The sequence below is a fragment of the Heptranchias perlo genome, chromosome 24 (assembly GCF_035084215.1).
Source record: "Heptranchias perlo isolate sHepPer1 chromosome 24, sHepPer1.hap1, whole genome shotgun sequence".
Classification (NCBI taxonomy): Eukaryota; Metazoa; Chordata; class Chondrichthyes; order Hexanchiformes; family Hexanchidae; genus Heptranchias; species Heptranchias perlo.
The window spans coordinates 37,777,888-37,795,522 of record NC_090348.1 but is presented as its reverse complement, the minus strand read 5'-3'; the positions used below and the strand labels follow the sequence as shown (position 1 = coordinate 37,795,522).

Genomic DNA, 17,635 nt, shown 5'->3' with positions numbered 1-17,635 from the left:
ATGAATTATATTGGAGATGATAATGCACGTTTTGAATTTTCGTTTCAGGAAGGAAATGGAAGAACTAAACTCAGCAGATTTTACTATAGAAAATAAATACCCATTTTTGGATTAAATGGCACTGGTCCTTATCTTAATATAAACACTATGACCACTCTAAATGATTAAAAAAAATACAGTACTCACATCTTGTCCTGGCCAGCGCCAACCCTCAGGGTAAGCCTTGGAATAACAGGGGAAGGAGCTGGTATAATTGCTTCAGCTTTTGCCTTGGACAGAAATACAGTGATAAGCATATTTATTTCTAATTAATATATCGTAACTGTTTGCATTACATGTTTTAGACAAAGCGAAAGAAAAAGTCAAAATGCTCAAATAATTTGATGTTGAAAAAATACCAGATAAAATACATTTACATAAAACGTTATAGCTCAGTTAGATACATTGTGACTCCAGTCTTACAACGAATGCAGTTGCATATAAGACACTATCCTAGGTCTACGGCTGTGTTGAGAACTGACAGAAAAGCTAATCAATGCCATTTGCGACCTGAAAATGGATTGAGGTTTTGAAAAAGTGTGTAGTTTAAAAATAATGGGCTTTAGGATAATAAATCTGGGCCTATATTTAATTTTAAATGAATACTTATTCTTCATTTTGAAGTTTTTTTTCCCCCATCTTTTAGGTCCCAATCACTGTCAAACATCTTAAAGCTATGGGGGAAAGCAGGAAATTTATTTTAGCTCTGAGAGTCATCATTCACCCGTACCCTTTTTTCCTGATGGCCAGGTTGAGACTAGAAATTCATTATCTGGGTACTGATGCAAATCATTTTTTTACCACTACATGGTATAACACAGTAGTATTAAAATGTACAGACAGTTGGGATCCCTTAGAAGCACCAATTGTTTTTATACACATGGACAGTGTTGGCAAGGCTGCAACTGTTGCCCATCCTTAGTTTCCCTGAGAAGGTGATGGTGGGCCTTCTCCATGAACCACTGCAGTCCTTGTGATGATTAAATTCTGCTATATGTGGTTTGCCCAAGTTAAAATGAGAATAATTGAAATTGAGTGGGATTACTCCTAAGCACAAATCTCACCAGGGGGTTTAAATGATGAGGTAAACTGTGAGAGTGAAGGTGAGCAATTTAGAATTGCCATTTGAACCCTGAACTACTGTGGAGGTTGAGAGGACATTTTGTACTATTTCCAGTCTTATTTTTGCTACTGGCAGGTGTTATGCTGGACAATTATAGTCAATGCACTCTAAATTAGATTTTCCTCCCATTCATAGTTAATAGGCGGAAAATCTAGGTTAGCTGTGGAGTTGCTTTGATGTTGCCATCCACACAGAACAATTAATGAGTGAGATATACCGGTAATCACTGCAAATTTACTTAGCAAGAATTCACAATCAGTATATATAATAAAGTAAATAGTACATGTCTTCTCAGTTGGTTACAATACAGCACTGTAATTGATAAGAGTTCAGATGTCATACTACAAGAGTGAAGTTCAAGTAATTTATTCTTCACCTGAACCCCAGCACTGGATTATCTGCAATTTTCTAAGACAGCTGCTTGTATGGCTTGTAAAGTTAAATGAGCTGCAGGGTTATCCTCATGCCTCAATGGAGGGCAAGCCCAATAAACAATGGGGAGAATCACAAGTGTGATGCTGCTTTAAGAAGTTTTAAGGGCTGTAATATTTTGACATTGTTCATTGTGATCCTCCTTGCAGTAATAGAGCATGTGGAAGCTTTATAGGTGGTCTAAAGTAAACTATTTGAGGTTTGTTCAAGATGTAGTTATCTAATGAATTCAAGGATCCTTATCCAATGTTGACTCTTTCTTTCAAGCCAAATAGCAGCAATGTAAAATAAATCCAGTTAGCATTTTGGCCAGCCTGATTAGAGTTAGAGGCTCCTTAAGGCTGAACAGAACTGTTGTCCCATCATATTAAGAAATTTAGTCCTCTCCACATAGGCATATTTTACATCTACATTGTGGAATAGTAGAAGCCAAGGATTAGGAAGGGGGTGTAAGCAAAGAGTATTAATTTCCTGAGAAAGACAAAACTCTGTGACTATCTTGGTGAGGAATTTGGATATAATCTTAGGACTTTTTTCTAATTCAGAAACCAAAGTGAAGGGCCAAGTTTCTTAGTGCAGGACACTAGAAAGGATGAAAACAGTAAATAAAAGATTAGGTATATCAGGAAGTGGTGAATCCAAGCTTGACTTTTAAAAGCCTGAAGATTGTAGAAAGAAAGAGACACAAATAGTAGTTAGAAGCTTCAAAGTTTTGGAGTCCTTTGGAGAGTAGGAAATTGTATGGCAAGTCTTGATTTCAGAACAGAAAAGATGTAGGGAAGAGGAAGAGTTTATAGGACTGTATTTTTGTCATTTAGGAGGAACAAGGGAGAGAGTTCAGAAGTGCACTGGTAGAACAGAATTCTTCGCTATGGTTACCCAGATTAGAGTACCCAATCTTTATGTCAAATGAGGCACGGTTGATTGATCAAAATCTGGAGTTTACTAACTTTTTGGAGGCTGAAACAAGGTTATCTAATCACTAAAATTGTAAGGAAGTTCCTTAAAAAATCTTGTTAAATTTGGCCTTCTAGATGATAGACGAAGAGAATAGGGAAAAGGGTAGAGAGATTAGTATAGTCGCAAAGATCTTCACGATGGCCAAGAAACATGATTTTCTGAGAAATGCCTGATAGAAAGTCCCTTCATTCAAATCAGGTCCTCTCTCAAGTGTTTCACATTCATCCTAGAATTAATCTAATATTCCCTATGCTGGACCAGTCAGTGCTAAGACTTCAGAAAGGATAAAATTAATAGGGCCTGCCTTTATGAACGAACTTACAAATACCAACCTGTCAGGATATCATCAATAAGTAGGAAGTCCAGCCCAACCCCGCTGTTGCTTGGTTCAGCAGTTTGATATGCTATGGTGTTTTACTGAGCCATACCGACAGGACGATTTAGTTCTGCTTTGTGCAGAATTTGGTTTCACTGTCCTCAGGTCAGGGAGCAGAAAAATCAACCAGGGTTGCTGGTTCTGATCTCGACTGGAAGGTTAGAATGCGTGCAAATTGCAAGAAAAGTTGATGACACTTCTTTTGATGTCTTATTTGCATAATTCAGAATCTTACAGGAGATTCAATTCGGACGTAAAAAATTACCTAATAGAATACCCTTCTTGTTTAAAGATGGTGAAAAATAGAATTCACTACCCTCATGCAATACAAGTAGTTAATCTGGTTGCATTGTTTCTCATCCATTTTCAGTATCACCTGAAAACTTGTTTTCAACATTCTGTTCCAACTCACTTATATATACATGTCCAGAGACTTATCCCTGCAATACGCTACTTATAACCATTTTTTAAGCAGGAAAAGTTTCCTTTTTGGCTGCCCTTTCTTATTTCTGAGCCAACTATCTATTCAGTATTCTATTATGTCATCTATTCAACGAGTCTTTTTATCCAAGACTATAAACTCAGCTGAGGAGCTCAGTCATATGCTTTTTAAAAAATCCAGCTTCATAGCATCCACTGCATTTCCCTGGTCCTCCATTGTAATTTTTTTTGAAGAACTTAAGTCAATTAAGCAGGACTCCATGCTTTATCAAGTTATGCTTTTAATGTTTTCTCTGCACTAGACTTCCACTGATGTAAAACTATAATTTTTAGGCATGCCTCTGCTCTTCAAATATCGGGATAATATCGATATTGGTATATATTTCAGTAAGTTCTTCATAACCAAGTGAATTGGAGTCATGGGAAGGAAAAAATGGTAGATTACAAATTGACCAATTATTCATAAACTAGATGGTTTAATTAAGACAGTTATTTCTCATTGATTGAAATATATATGAGCACACAATGCAGGGCACTGTGGATTTGAAATGCCTGTAAATAGTTTGTAAATTAAAAAAAGACAACTTCACAAGAAGCTGAACTTAGTAAGAGGACTAGTGTACACGAGTTGGGCTGGTGACAGGGTTCAAAGCAAGATAGGGAAGGGCCACTAATATAAGAGTCCTTTGTGGAGTACTAGAAATACATTGCCAGTGGATTTGTTCACAGTCTTATATATAAGCACCATTCTTTTCACCTGGATAAATAATACCAGTCACATAAGCCCCTTTTTGGAGTGTGTTGCATTTTTCTGTTAATCTTCTGGGATTTAGATTCTTTTTACTACATACCTCAAGGCACAAACTGATAATGCTCTGTTGCTCTACATTTCTTCCAGGACACCCGTGAAGCGCCATCACAAAGTGAAAGCGTTAGAGTGATTCTCTGAAAAATTCATTTTTTAAATCCTATCTTGCAGCAAAAAAAAACAACTTCTAAGCTTATCTAAGCAGATTAATCTAAATTACAATAGTATCTAGGAACATCTGATGTCTTCTGGCTTCGTGATTTTCTTTACAACACATATGCAGCAGGAGGAAAGACCTCAGAGCTGTTATATGTAGTTCAGCAAAGGCATAATTCACACCACAAACTTGAGACTATCACATGAAACAGTTTAGTCATTCATGAAATGTTACAATATATTTTATGAAGTAATATTTAATCAGCACTAACATTTTATTAAATTTCTGTACTATAAACCTCCTATAATACCCAGCTTTAAAATATATGAATACCTGGAAATGTTTCCATAATAAGAATAACTAGATTCAAAACCAGTAAATAAATAGCTAACCTAAGGGTTTTTTCTTAAACAAGTTAGTGGCCTGGTTCTGATGCCCTACACTGATGCTGGCATTCAGAGGTTCACAGTTTTATACCTGCATGAATGCCAGCTGTCCAAAATAGATCTTTAAAAAAGATTAATAGATATGAAAGTCAATATTCTTACATCAATGGTTTGTTATAAATACCTAACACTGGTAGCACTTGGTAGTTCAATTTAGCTTAGCTATAGTCATGCTCAACTATTAAAGTATCACTGTTAAAGCAATACAACCGTTATAGTACAACTTACTTTTTCATGTTTATGCTTATCTTTTTCTTTCTCCTTTTCCCTTTCCTTCTTTTCTTTTTCTTTCTTCTCCTTTTCTTTCATCCTGTCCTTGTCCTTATCTTTTTTTTTCTTTTTCTCCTTTTTGTCTTTTTTCTTGTCCTTCTCTTTAGATTTTTCCTCAAATAGTCTTTCAGGAACCATAGGAAACACTGCTGGCAAAGCACATTGAGTCTTGACACTGCTTGGAGTGCTAAACAAGGGCAATGGGACTTCTTTAGGAACAAATGTAAGTGATGCTGAAGGGGCCTTAACTTTATGTTTATCCTTGTCTTTATTCTTTTCTTTATCCTTTTTCCCCTTTTCTTTATCTTTCTTTTTTTCTTTGTGCTTTTCTTTGTCCTTTTTAAAGCTCCCATCTTTATGTTTTACCTTTACATCACTATCATCAAAGTCTTTAATTCTAAATTTAAATGCATCTTTCTCATGTTCTTTACCAAATTCTTTAAAAAAAATCTTGGACTCCTTGTTGGCTTCCTTTTCTTTGTCCTTGTTTTTCTCTTTGTCTTTGCCCTTTTCCTTTTTTTCTCTGTCCTTATCTTTTAACTTCTCTTTTTCCTTTTTCTTGATTTTCATCTTAATCTCTTTCTTCAGTTTTTTCTTCACATCAGATGAAGATGCATGTTTTGTACGTTCTTCATAGAGCTTAAGAAGAGGTTCTGGGGTAGGTGGTGAAGCAGATGGAGAGGACAGGTAAGGAATGGATGCAGGTACAGAGGGAGGTGTACCTAAGCTTGCCTTCCTGACAACCTCATTAATGGAATCATCCAAAGTCCATGACACATTTGTGCTTGTTGTTGGGCCAGAAGATGACACTGGGGTTGCACTACCCCTGCTAAAGCTGCTTGAAAGGGAAAGCATCCGTGGTGATGATTCTGAAATAGTGAGTCTTTTGGGACTAGTGAAGGTTTCTCCTTCTGATTCGGACCCTGAGGAAAACTCAAAGGGGTCTGGCTCACGCTCGGCACAAGCACGAGCTATAACAGCATCAATAGAGTCATCAATACTCTTATCAGGCACTGGCAATTTTTTTGGCGATGTATCCAAAACATTTGGTTTCTCCGATTCAGTCGATGTGTGTGGCTGCTTTGTGTGAATATTTTCTTTACCAAGTTTTTCAGAACCTGAATTACAGACAGACAAAGGTGTTCTGTTTGGAGTTTCATTCTTGGCAGTGGAATGAGAAACATTTGCTGGTACTTTTGGACTTTTAGGGCTTTTAGGACTTTTTGTACGTATAGGTGATTTTTTGTCTGATTTCAATGAAGCTTTTGGAGAACGAATGGGACTTCCTGAAAGCGCCAACTGAGATCCTTTAGGGGATTTGGGTTTTTGTATTGGTGAAGAGGAGATTTTCGATTTGACTTTAGATGTGAACACTTTTGAATCCAAAGCTTTGGGGGTTGATGGTTTTGGTATGGGTGCAAGCATTGGAGGTTCAGGTGAAAGAGGCTGTGAGTCAGAATGATCTGGTGGCGGTACTGGAGATAAAACAGGAGGCACCCTTTGAGAATTGATCATACTCAAGGGTTCCCTTGGTTCTAAGACACCATCAGGGCTGTCCATTTTACAGCCAGCTGTTCGAGCTCGCTTTGCAACTGGTAAATCAACAGAGTCAGGGCTTTCCAGTGGTCTCTTGCCTAAAAAGTTTTCATCATTAACAGCCTCTTCCTCCTCCATATCCTCTTCTTCCTCTTCAAGGGGAACCTGCATAGCTTCTGCTGATGTACCTCCATCAGTGGGGACCTGTTCCTCTTCTTCCTCTGTGTCAAATAAAATACAACGTTAGAAAAGAAAGAACTCGTCGTTTATCATTCTCAAAGAGTTTCACAACCAATAATTTACGTTTGAAGGGCAGTCACTGTTGTTATGGAGGCATACACAACAGTAAATTTCTATAAAAGGTCTCACAAATAGCAAATGAGATAAATGACAAATTAATCTGTGTTTTCTGGTATTGCTTAAAGGAGGAATGTTGGCCAGGATACTGGAAGTACCTGCACCTCTTGTTTGAATGGTGCCTTGAGATCTTTTACATCCACTTGAATCATCAGGACAGGTAAATAGGTCTTGGTTTAATGCCTCATTTGAAAGGCAACAACTCCAGCAATATTATATTCCCTCAGTATTGCACTGAAGTGTCAGCCTAGTTTATGTGCTTAATTCCTCGATGGGCTTGAATCCACAACCTTCTAACCACATGTATATTGGTCTTTAGCCACTGGCTCCTGTAGCCTGGATCATCCACTTTTGGTGGTCAGATGAAGCTAAAACTGCTCGCTATTAGACTGGTGGCCACAAAAACCCTGGGTCTTAGCTGCAGATATCAATGTAACTGTGGCTTATAAAAGCACCAGTGGCGATCTAGGCATGCCTTCTTGATGACATCAGCACAGATATATATATATATCTCGTCTTGTCATTTATTAGTGAAACATATACATCATGACATGATTGTGTTGCAGAAGCCCAGTTGCCAATTTGTCATGGCCCCTCTACACACATGCTTGACCTCGGCCACGTGTCCACAAGGAGATCAGTGGTGCAATTGGGAAGAGTGACACTCTTAAGTCTCTCTCTCTCTACACTTAGCCTATAACATCAAAATGACCATCTGACTCAGGTAAGTGGTACCAACTGACATGTTCATAAAGAATGATGACCATAACAGAAATAACAGCATGGTATAGTTTATGTATATGAAAATAGAAGCAAAATACACTTAGAAAATGACTCTGGTCACCTTGACTCATGGATGAATTTGAATCCAGCCAAGAAAGGAAATTATAGCTTATTAAAATCTGTTCTGACAATCTCAATTCAACTGTAAAAGCAGCGCAAAACTATTCAAACGTTATATATGCTGGAATTGGCATGGAAAGAGGGAAAGGCATGTAGCACCCAATCGTTAAATGAGGGTGACGAACAACCAATTTTAGTCTCTGCTGCAAATTTCAGATCTTGGTTAGATAATCTCTTGGGTTCAGACATTCTCATTGGAGGACCCTGTGTTCATAGAAACATAGAAAATAGGAGCAAGAATAGACCATTTGGCCCTTTGAGCCTGCTCCGCCATTCAACATGATCATGGCTGATCCTCTATCTCAATACCATATTCACGCTGTATCCCCATACCCCTTGATGCCTTCTGTGTCTAGAAATCTATCTAGCTCCTTCTAAAATATATTCAGTGACTTGGCCTTCACAGCCTTCCGTGGTAGAGAATTCCACAGGTTCACCACCCTCTGAGTGAAGAAATTTCTCCTCATCTCAGTCCTAAATGTCCTAACCCGTATCCTGAGACTGTGACCCCTCGTTCTAGACCCTCCAGCAAGGGAAACATCTTCCCTCCATCCAGCCTATCTAGCCCTGTCAGAATTTTATTCGTTTCAATGAGATCCCCTTTCATTCTTCTAAACTCCAGTGAATACAGGCCTAGTTGACTCAATCTCTCCTCATACGACAGTCCTGCCATCCCAGGAATCAGTCTGGTGAACCTTCGCTGTACTCCCTCTATGGCAGGTAAGGAGACCAAAACTGCACCCAATACTCCAGGGGTGGTCTCACCAAGGCCCTGTATAATTGCAGTAAGACATCCTTGCTCCTGTACTCAATTCCTCTTGAAATGAAGGCCAACATACTATTTGCCTTACTAACTGCTTGCGGCACCAGCATGTTTGCTTTCAGTGACTGGTGTACAAGGACACCCAGGTCCCTTTGTACATCAACATTTCCCAATCTATCACCATTTAAATAATACTCTGCCTTTCTGTTTTTCCTTCCGAAGTGGATAACTTCACATTTATCCACTTTATACTGCATCTGCCATGTATTTGCCCACTCACTCAACTTGTCTAAATCGCCTTGAAGCCTCTTTGCATCCTCCTCACAACTCACAATCCCACCTAGTTTTGTGTCATCAGCAAACGTGGAAATATTGTTCCCCCATCCAAATATATATTGTGAATAGCTGGAGCCCACACACTGATCCCTGCGGTGCCCCACTAGTCACCGCCTGCCACCCCGAAAAAGACCCATTTATTCCTACTCTCTGTTTCCTGTCTGTTAACCAATTTTCAATCCATGCCGGTATATTACCCCCAATCCCATGTGCTTTAATTTTGCACACTAACCTCTTATGTGGGACTTTATCAAAGGCCTTCTGAAAATCTCCTTCAACAGTTTACTTTTACTGCCCAATATCTAGTCATATGATAGTGTGGCATGAGGTCCATAACAAGACTATGCCTCGTTGTGTGTACTGGATGCTGTGATCTCTCATGTATTTGATGTGTGTTTCTTTTATCTTCAATAAAGTGAACTAATAAATACTCTAGCGAGACGATGTCAATTGTAAACTGGATAATTTTACAAAAAAAACGACAGACAGAATACAGTTTTCAGTAAAATTCACTCTACTTCCCATTACCCCTCAAAACATCAAAGATAATTACAGCCTTGGTCCAAACATGGACAAAAGAGCTGAATTCCAGAGGTGAGGTGAGAGTGACTGCCCTTGACATCAAGGCAGCATTTGGCAGAGTGTGGCACCAAGGAGCCCTAGTAAAATTGAAGTCAATGGGAATCAGGGGGAAAACTCTCCAGTGGCTGGAGTCATACCTAGCACAAAGGAAGATGGTAGTGGTTGTTGGAGGCCAATCATCTCAGCCCCAGGACATTGCTGCAGCAGCTCCTCAGGACAGTGTCCTAGGCCCAACCATCTTCAATTGCTTCATCAATGACCTTCCCTCCATCGTAAGGTCAGAAATGGGAATGTTCGCTGATGATTGCACAGTGTTCAGTTCCATTCGCATCCCCTCAAATAATGAAGCAGTCCTAGCCCACAAGCAGCAAGACCTGGACAACATCCAGGCTTGGGCTCATAAGTGGCAAGTAACATTCGCGCCAGTCAAATGCCAGGCAATGACCACCTCCAACAAGAGAGAGTCTAACCATCTCCCCTTGACATTCAATGGCATTACCATCGCCGAATCCCCCACCATCAACATCCTGGGGGTCACCATTGACCAGAAACTTAACTGGACCAGCCATATAAATACTGTGGCTACAAGAGCAGGTCAGAGTATTCTGGGTATTCTGCGGCGAGTGACTCACCTCCTGACTCCCCAAAGCCTTTCCACCATCTACAAGGCACAAGTCAGGAGGGTGATGGAATACTCTCCACTTGCCTGGATGAGTGCAGCTCCAACAACACTCAAGAAGCTCGAAACCATCCAGGACAAAGCAGCCCGCTTGATTGGCACCCCATCCACCACCCAAAACATTCACTCCCTTCACCACCGGCGCACAGTGGCTGCAGTGTGTACCATCCACAGGATGCACTGCAGCAACTCGCCAAGACTTCTTCGACAGCACCTCCCAAACCCGCGACCTCTACCACCTAGAAGGACAAGAGCAGCAGGTACATGGGAACAACGCCAGCTGCACGGTCCCCTCCAAGTCACACACCATCCCGACTTGGAAATATATCGCCGTTCCTTCGTCGTCGCTGGGTCAAAATCCTGGAACTCCCTTCCTAACAGCACTGTGGGAGAACCTTCACCACACGGACAGCAGCGGTTCAAGAAGGCTGCTCACCACCACCTTCTCACGGACAATTAGGGATGGGCAATAAATGCCGGCCTCGCCAGCGACGCCCACATCCCATGAACGAATAAAAAAAATTACACAAACGTAGCCCCTGATAAGGCCCAAGCTTCACTTACAAGTCAGTATTTGCTGAATTGAATGTCACTAAACTTAGAAAAAAGAGCTGCCTCGCTCTGACTGTTTCAGACTCTAACTGCTGACTGCCTTTATCTCCAGTTAGAGAGGATGGCAGAAACAACTACAAAATAGGTTTTTTAGTTTGTAAACCAAAACATATGCTCTCATTCTCAAGTCTGGAACATTTCAATGCTATTTGAATCACTCTTTGGGGTTATGGTTCTTTAAAGCTTAATATTTGCAACATGATTTTAGACAAATTCATTTTGCAGTTTCAATAGGAAAGTTTAATTAGCCATAGCACCAAATTGACTTAATTAAAAATCCATGGGTGAAGTACTAGGAGTGTGCCTAAAACTACATGCAATTAAACAAAACATTCTGTAGTCTAAAAGAATATCTGAACTTGGTTGTTACCTATTTTGATATATTAGATTCAGGATTTTTTTTTACCAAAATCATTAAGAAAATGTTATATGGTCAAAAAAGACATGCAGTTAGATTTTCATATAATCTGACATTCTGTATTTGTTTTTATTATATGCCTTTCTCACCTATTTCCCAAAGACGTATTTATTTTCAAACAGCCTCCTTCAGGCTAGGAATGTCTGGACTAAATACCATCCCATGACTGCCATCAATGTCACTTGAATTAAGGGTACGTATGGGAGATGAATCCTCCATTCCTCCCGAAGGTGGAGCATTCAAATGTAACAAGTTCTTCCCGCTAGAGGAACTGCTTTCCAATCAGTGCAACAGGTGTTGCTATCCCTTCGCCTAACTGAATCCAACAGATGTGATGTCAGAGCAATGTAGAGTGCAGCTATGTTAAGGACCCTAATCTAAATATGTCAAGAATAACTTGTGATAATATGATAATCAGTAGGTAGACTACACTTTCAAAACAGGGCAAATGTAACTTCTATCTTTATAGTTTACAACACTGGAGTATACATAGGATCACCAATATCCTGCATGTACTACTCAACAAGAAAGCATGTTTGCAGTCAAGGAAAGGCTCACCTTGCTGTGATGGGTGTAACACTCAAACTTCTCATTTAATTGAACGTCTGTTCACACTAGGGTTTTAACTGGTAAGCAGATAAAGGGCAAGATGTAAACAAAAAACAGCCTAACTCAAAAAATGATACACTCAATTGTAGTAGATCCTTTTTTGGAGATTGCTTTTGGTCCTGAATTACATTTTGCAACTTGGTAGCCTGTAGTATGCACAAAGTTCAGAAAGAAAGTGGAACGATTAAACAATTACTGACACTGAACTAAGTTGCATATATTCTTTTGTTATTTCTTGTGAAACACACATAGCAGCCTGCTCCCTTAACAAGTACCGTAAGAGAACTTTATATGGCAGTTTATTTTATGTTAAGCATTTATATAATCATTCAGCTCATCATGCCTGAGCCAGCTCTCAGCTTTCCACTTGGACCCTTTGCCCTACCGTTCCCCATACTCTTAAGCTTTTCTTTTTCAAATATTTATCCATGTCTCTTTTAAAAGCTATTATGGATTCTGCTTCAACTTTGCTTCTGGTAGGACATTCCATGTCCTAACAACCAGCTGCAAAAAACAAATTGTCCTGACCTCTACCATCATCTTTTGGTGAGTTTATATCCTCTAGTTTTCCCTAGTTACCTTATTGAAACCCCTCATGCTGTTGAGCACCTCTATCGGATTTTCTGTGATATGGTGAAGAGCCCCAGTTTCTCTAGTCTCTCTGTATAACGTCTTGGCCCAATCATGTAGGGAAGGAAGAAATTGCTTCCTGATTGGTCGACAATATAAGCAAAGGTATCTATAGGGGTCCTGACATATTAATCCTTTTACATCTAATTAATGAGCTCGGCCCCAAATTAGCATTTTCTTTCTAAAGCTGCTTCTATACTGGGCTTAGTAGGATGTTTGTGCCTTTGGCTTTTGACACGAGGGTCTCACACAACTAATGGCAACAATTGAGTAAACAAGATTCACAAAGGTAGAAAGATCCATTTTTTTTTAAAACAGTGTCTTCCCAGCAACTGGCTTTAGCAAAGCTGGCAAATTTACTCTGGAGTTGCACTGGAAGCCAGAGCACAAAGGCCCCACTAAAGCTGATATAAAGGCAGCTTAAACGGTGAGTAAATAAAAATTAGAAATTTGACAAAAATAAATGCGAGCTCATTAGAGGTCATGTTGCCAAATAATGAATAAATATGGATCAAACTATTTCTTTTTAAAATCCATACCGAAAAATGGAGCTTCTTCAAGCATATATTCTCTAAATCACTCAACCTAATTATTTCATTTTTCTTTCCTTCTGATTTAAGACTTTAATTATATCAATACTACATTTATTAAAGAAGGGACACGGAAATCGTTTACACTGACCACAGGAAATAAATTGCTAAAATATTATGCGGGGACCTCATTCCTGCTTTCTGACTGTTTTATACAATTTGGCAGGAATAGCTATAGGAGAAACTTTCTATTTATTTGAAGTCAACAGCTAACAAACCAGCATCACGTATATATATCTACTAATAAGCCCACCGACTCCCACAGCTGCCTTGATTACACTTCCTTCCACCCCACTTCCTGTAAGGACTCAATTCCCTTCTCCCAGTTTCTCCGTCTCCGTTGCATCTGTTCTGACGATGCAACCTTCTGATAGTGCTTCTGATATGTCTTCCTTTTTCCTCAACCGAAGATTCCCCTCCATTGTAGTTGACAGGGCCCTCGACCACGTCCGTCCCATTTCCTGCACTTCTGCCCACACCCCTTCTCCTCCCTCCCAGAACCATGATAGGGTCCCCCTTGTCCTCACTTTCCACCCCACCAGCCTCCACATTCAACGTATCATCCTCCGCCATTTCCACCACCTCCAGCGCGATGCCACCACTGTGGGACATTTTCCTATGTTAAAGATGCTACATAAATGCAAGTTGTTGCTGCGTTTGTGATGATGCTCATGAGTTATGCGACTGGCACTATTTGATTTATTTTGTATAAACAACTGGTCTCCAACATGTATAAATCAGTTTTTATTGGAACAAGACAATTAACTTTTTTTATTAAAAAAGATACCATTGGTAGTAAAGTACCCAATGCAAAATGTCCTCAGATTTAGAAGGCTGAGGTTCATTTGATGGGTTCTGATGAAGACAGATTGCAAGAGCTGAACACAAGGTTTACAAATGTCAGCACAACCCAGAGATGGAATTACAGCCTTCTACTGTCACCGTAGCATCTGTTATGTATACAGTCCTGGTCAAAAAAGGTTAATAAAGTTAAGCACTATTTAGCGTGTAGAGGCCTTTTTGGGAACTCAATGAAATTGACTTTTCACTCATTCAAAAATTACATGAACTGTAATTGAACAGCTGCAACAGCATGAATGATTAAATCCTGCAGGTAAGAAACAATGGAATATTAGAAATAGAGGGATAAATGAATCAATAGTATTTACAATCAAACAGGCTGCTTTGTTTTTCAGGTTGCCAAAGCTGGAAAGTATTTCAGCACTAATAATTTGGTAATTAGAATTTTCCAACAATGACACATAATGATACTAATTGTATTTTCAAAGTTACAAAAATACGGAGAATCAGTGAAACTCGCAATGAGAACTGGTATGCAAAGAATGTTACTGACAGCTAAAAGCTTGCCAAAATGATGCTCACTATAGAGTCAAATTAGTGGGATGCAATGGTTATGAAGCAAAACATCACATGACCTACAGAGGTGAGGGTATTAAAGGTGGTTTAGATAGCAATTATGTATGTACTAGTACATAATCAGGGAGAAATAACTTTTGGGCACTTAATTTGCCAAGTTCAAAGAATACCAGTAAATAATTATTGAGGGCTAACAGAGGCCACCAGGACCAGCCTTAAGGCACAATTTCCCAAAGAAATGCAGTTCAAGTTTACAATTCTTTGTAAACAGCAAGATAGCAAGCCATGAAGCACAATTATGAGTGCCATAATAAACAGTAATACTGATATACTGTATGGGAATATAGAAAACCCATCACATTCAGACTGCTGTTTACTCCTCCTACTATCATTGTAATTGTGAGCATGATTATCATGATCGTACTAGATCACAAAAGGGGCTAAGTAACGTATGCAGGAGGAATAAAATGAATTAATACTATCCTGTGGTACTAGATTAAGCGGTTATTTCATTTTTTAAAAATAGAAAGTAAAAAAAAATTACTTTGTGACATCCAAATGCACAATTCTGTACTGCAGAGTAAAGCAACTACTGGACTGTGTAAGCACAGTAAGGTGAAACAATTTACAGTATTATGAATGGCCTAATCTATATGTTAATACTACTGGATCATATAACTCCTGCTTGAATAAGATAGGGGCATAGTTGGAGGGTTTCTATAGTTACCACCAATGGCAACTGTTCTGAAAGGTTGCTTGACTGACATAGCACACGCTGTTCAATTGGTGCCCAGCAGTTGCTTATGATATGAAGCTATGATAACGGCAGTTTCTCTTACATCTTTCCCCTCCTTCAGATACTTTAAATCACCTCTGTTCGTCATAGGCTATTATTCAGTCACCAGCTAATATAAGCTTAAAGCTTGACTGGTCTACATCAGTTCTAAAAACTATTAAACACAGAGTGGAGGTTAAGTTGTCTCTCCAGAGAAGAGGAAGGAAATAAATTAAAAAAAAACAAATAAAGTTGTTTAGCGAGTCAGCTGATGCCACCTTGCAAACCTCCTGGGTGGTTCTTGAGTGTCACTTATTGAGATAGTGGGTACGCAACCTGTTCTTTTCCTTCTGTCAAAAGCTGTGTAAGAGGAGCAAGGAGGGTAAAATATTACTTACAAATGGAGTGGGGAATTTTTACAAAAAGGGGAAAATCTGAGTTACATAATGCCTTTTTTCAATTTTAACCTTAAAACATTAATAGGGATTCATCACATTGAAATAGCAAACTGACTTCAGTCCTGTGTTTGATTAAGCTAATTTGCACGTCTTTATCATAAGCTACTTATTTAGAAATGGCCGCAACATTGTAAAATCTGCACTAATACAGAAATAATGAGGATTTTATCAAAAAGACAAGGTCAAGGAGCAAGTTGCCCATCTGTTATAACAGATGGGTAACTACATGTCAGTAGTTACTTTTTAATAACTGCAATCCCTAATGACATTTCACACTACCTATCGGAAAAAAGGAACAGTGTAAATGTTTTAAAATGTACAAGAGATTTTATTTAATACATACAGAAGTGTGAAAATAATGGATTGGTAATTTCTCTTTTGTTGGGCATAAATCAGACTGGAACTATATAAAGGGTTATGGCAGCACATCTATATTACTATACATTGCATTGTTACATTAGACTTAGCTTTTAATAACGTAATGCTTTCTCAAGTTTCTAAAAACTGAAAAAACAATAATATTCTTTTTATCAGCATACTAATCCTGCATCATTAAAACCAAACACAAAGCATTTACGAACCTCAAAATATATGCCATGCAGGTAAGGATTTGCTCAGCAAATAACTGCAAGTAGTTAGGTTTATCTTTAGTATCACTGTGTTTTAACATCCCTTGTATCAAATGGAATTGAAAATGTTGAACAGCATAGTTGAAGTTTTTTCTTAATTTATACACATATTTTAAATCTGCATGGCAGATTTTCTTTTTATAAATTAAGGAAGCAAATTTTAAAGGTCAAAATTTTTAGGAATCAAAACATTCAGATTAAAAATAGATTGAGTACACTGCTCTCCTACTTTACTGATTAGCAGAAACTCAAGAAACAGAGATCTGTGCTAATTGTAAATCTCCAATAAAAAGCATGAGGAAAGTATCATATTGTGCAATTTATGTAACAGGTATATCTGTTTTAAAGCTGATGTTCATTTAAAAAAAGTTTCATAACCAACCATAGATGTTACTAAACTTGAACTTCTGGTTTTATTATACCTGAAGTCCAGTCTGTACCTTTTGATTAAAGGACCAAATGGCTTTACTGACTTGGTGTAGTTAACAGTAGGGTTGCAAGATAAGAAATAATTTATTTAAGCGTGTAACGATAAAACAAATATTCTTATATACTGGGATAAATGTCATTGTTCTATGTCAAGCAATCAGCCATTGTTCATTCTATATAATTGTAAATTATATTAAGCGTGTGTAGAAATTTCAACTTCAAGAAGTGGATAACAACAGAAATTTGCTGCAATTCTCACAATTTCTGTTGTTTGGGTGGACAGCAGGCTCACTTTTAATTACTTTCTTAACAGGGTACTGAGTTAGATGATCAGCCATGATCATTTTGAATGGCGGAGCAGGCCCGAAGGGCCGAATGGCCTACTCTTGCTCCTATTTTCTATGTTTCTAATGGGAGACAATGGATGGAAGGAAGGATGGACTTAGATTTACATAGTGCCTTGTCATATCTCCTAGGAAATCCCAAAGTGCTTCACAAACGATCAAATACTCTGAAGAGCAGTCACTGTTGCGACATAAGCAAATGCATCAGCCATTTTGCATAAAGTAAGATCCCACAAACAGCAATGAGACGAATGATCAGTTAATCTAATTTTGATGGTGTTGGTTAAAGGAAAAATATTGGTCAGGACTTTGTGAGAACTCCCTGCTCTTCTTCAATCGTGCCATGGGATCTTTAACATTCATGTGAATAGGCAGGCTTTGTTTAATGTCTCACTGAAAGGATGACACTCTGACAGTGCAACAATCCCTCAGTGTTGCACTGAAGTATTCACATAGAGATGATACTGACAGTAATATAAGACCGAATTATTGAAATTGTTTGCTAGTAAAGATGACATGGCAAAGACTATAGGTTGGATGTTTTGGATCCTGTGCT

At 38.6% G+C, this 17,635-nt stretch overlaps 1 protein-coding gene across 3 annotated transcripts in view; it reads right to left on the bottom strand.

Annotated features, from left to right (window-relative positions):
* taf3 (TAF3 RNA polymerase II, TATA box binding protein (TBP)-associated facto) overlaps nt 1–17,635 on the bottom strand; it is a 160,712-nt gene that overhangs the window by 28,552 nt on the left and 114,525 nt on the right. For all 3 annotated transcript variants that reach the window (XM_068005113.1, XM_068005114.1, XM_068005115.1), the window contains 2 exons: nt 5,011–6,809; nt 187–269 (listed from right to left, as the gene is read on the bottom strand). In XM_068005113.1, the coding sequence (XP_067861214.1) occupies nt 187–269; nt 5,011–6,809 (1,882 nt within the window). The remainder of the gene's footprint in view (nt 1–186; nt 270–5,010; nt 6,810–17,635) is intronic.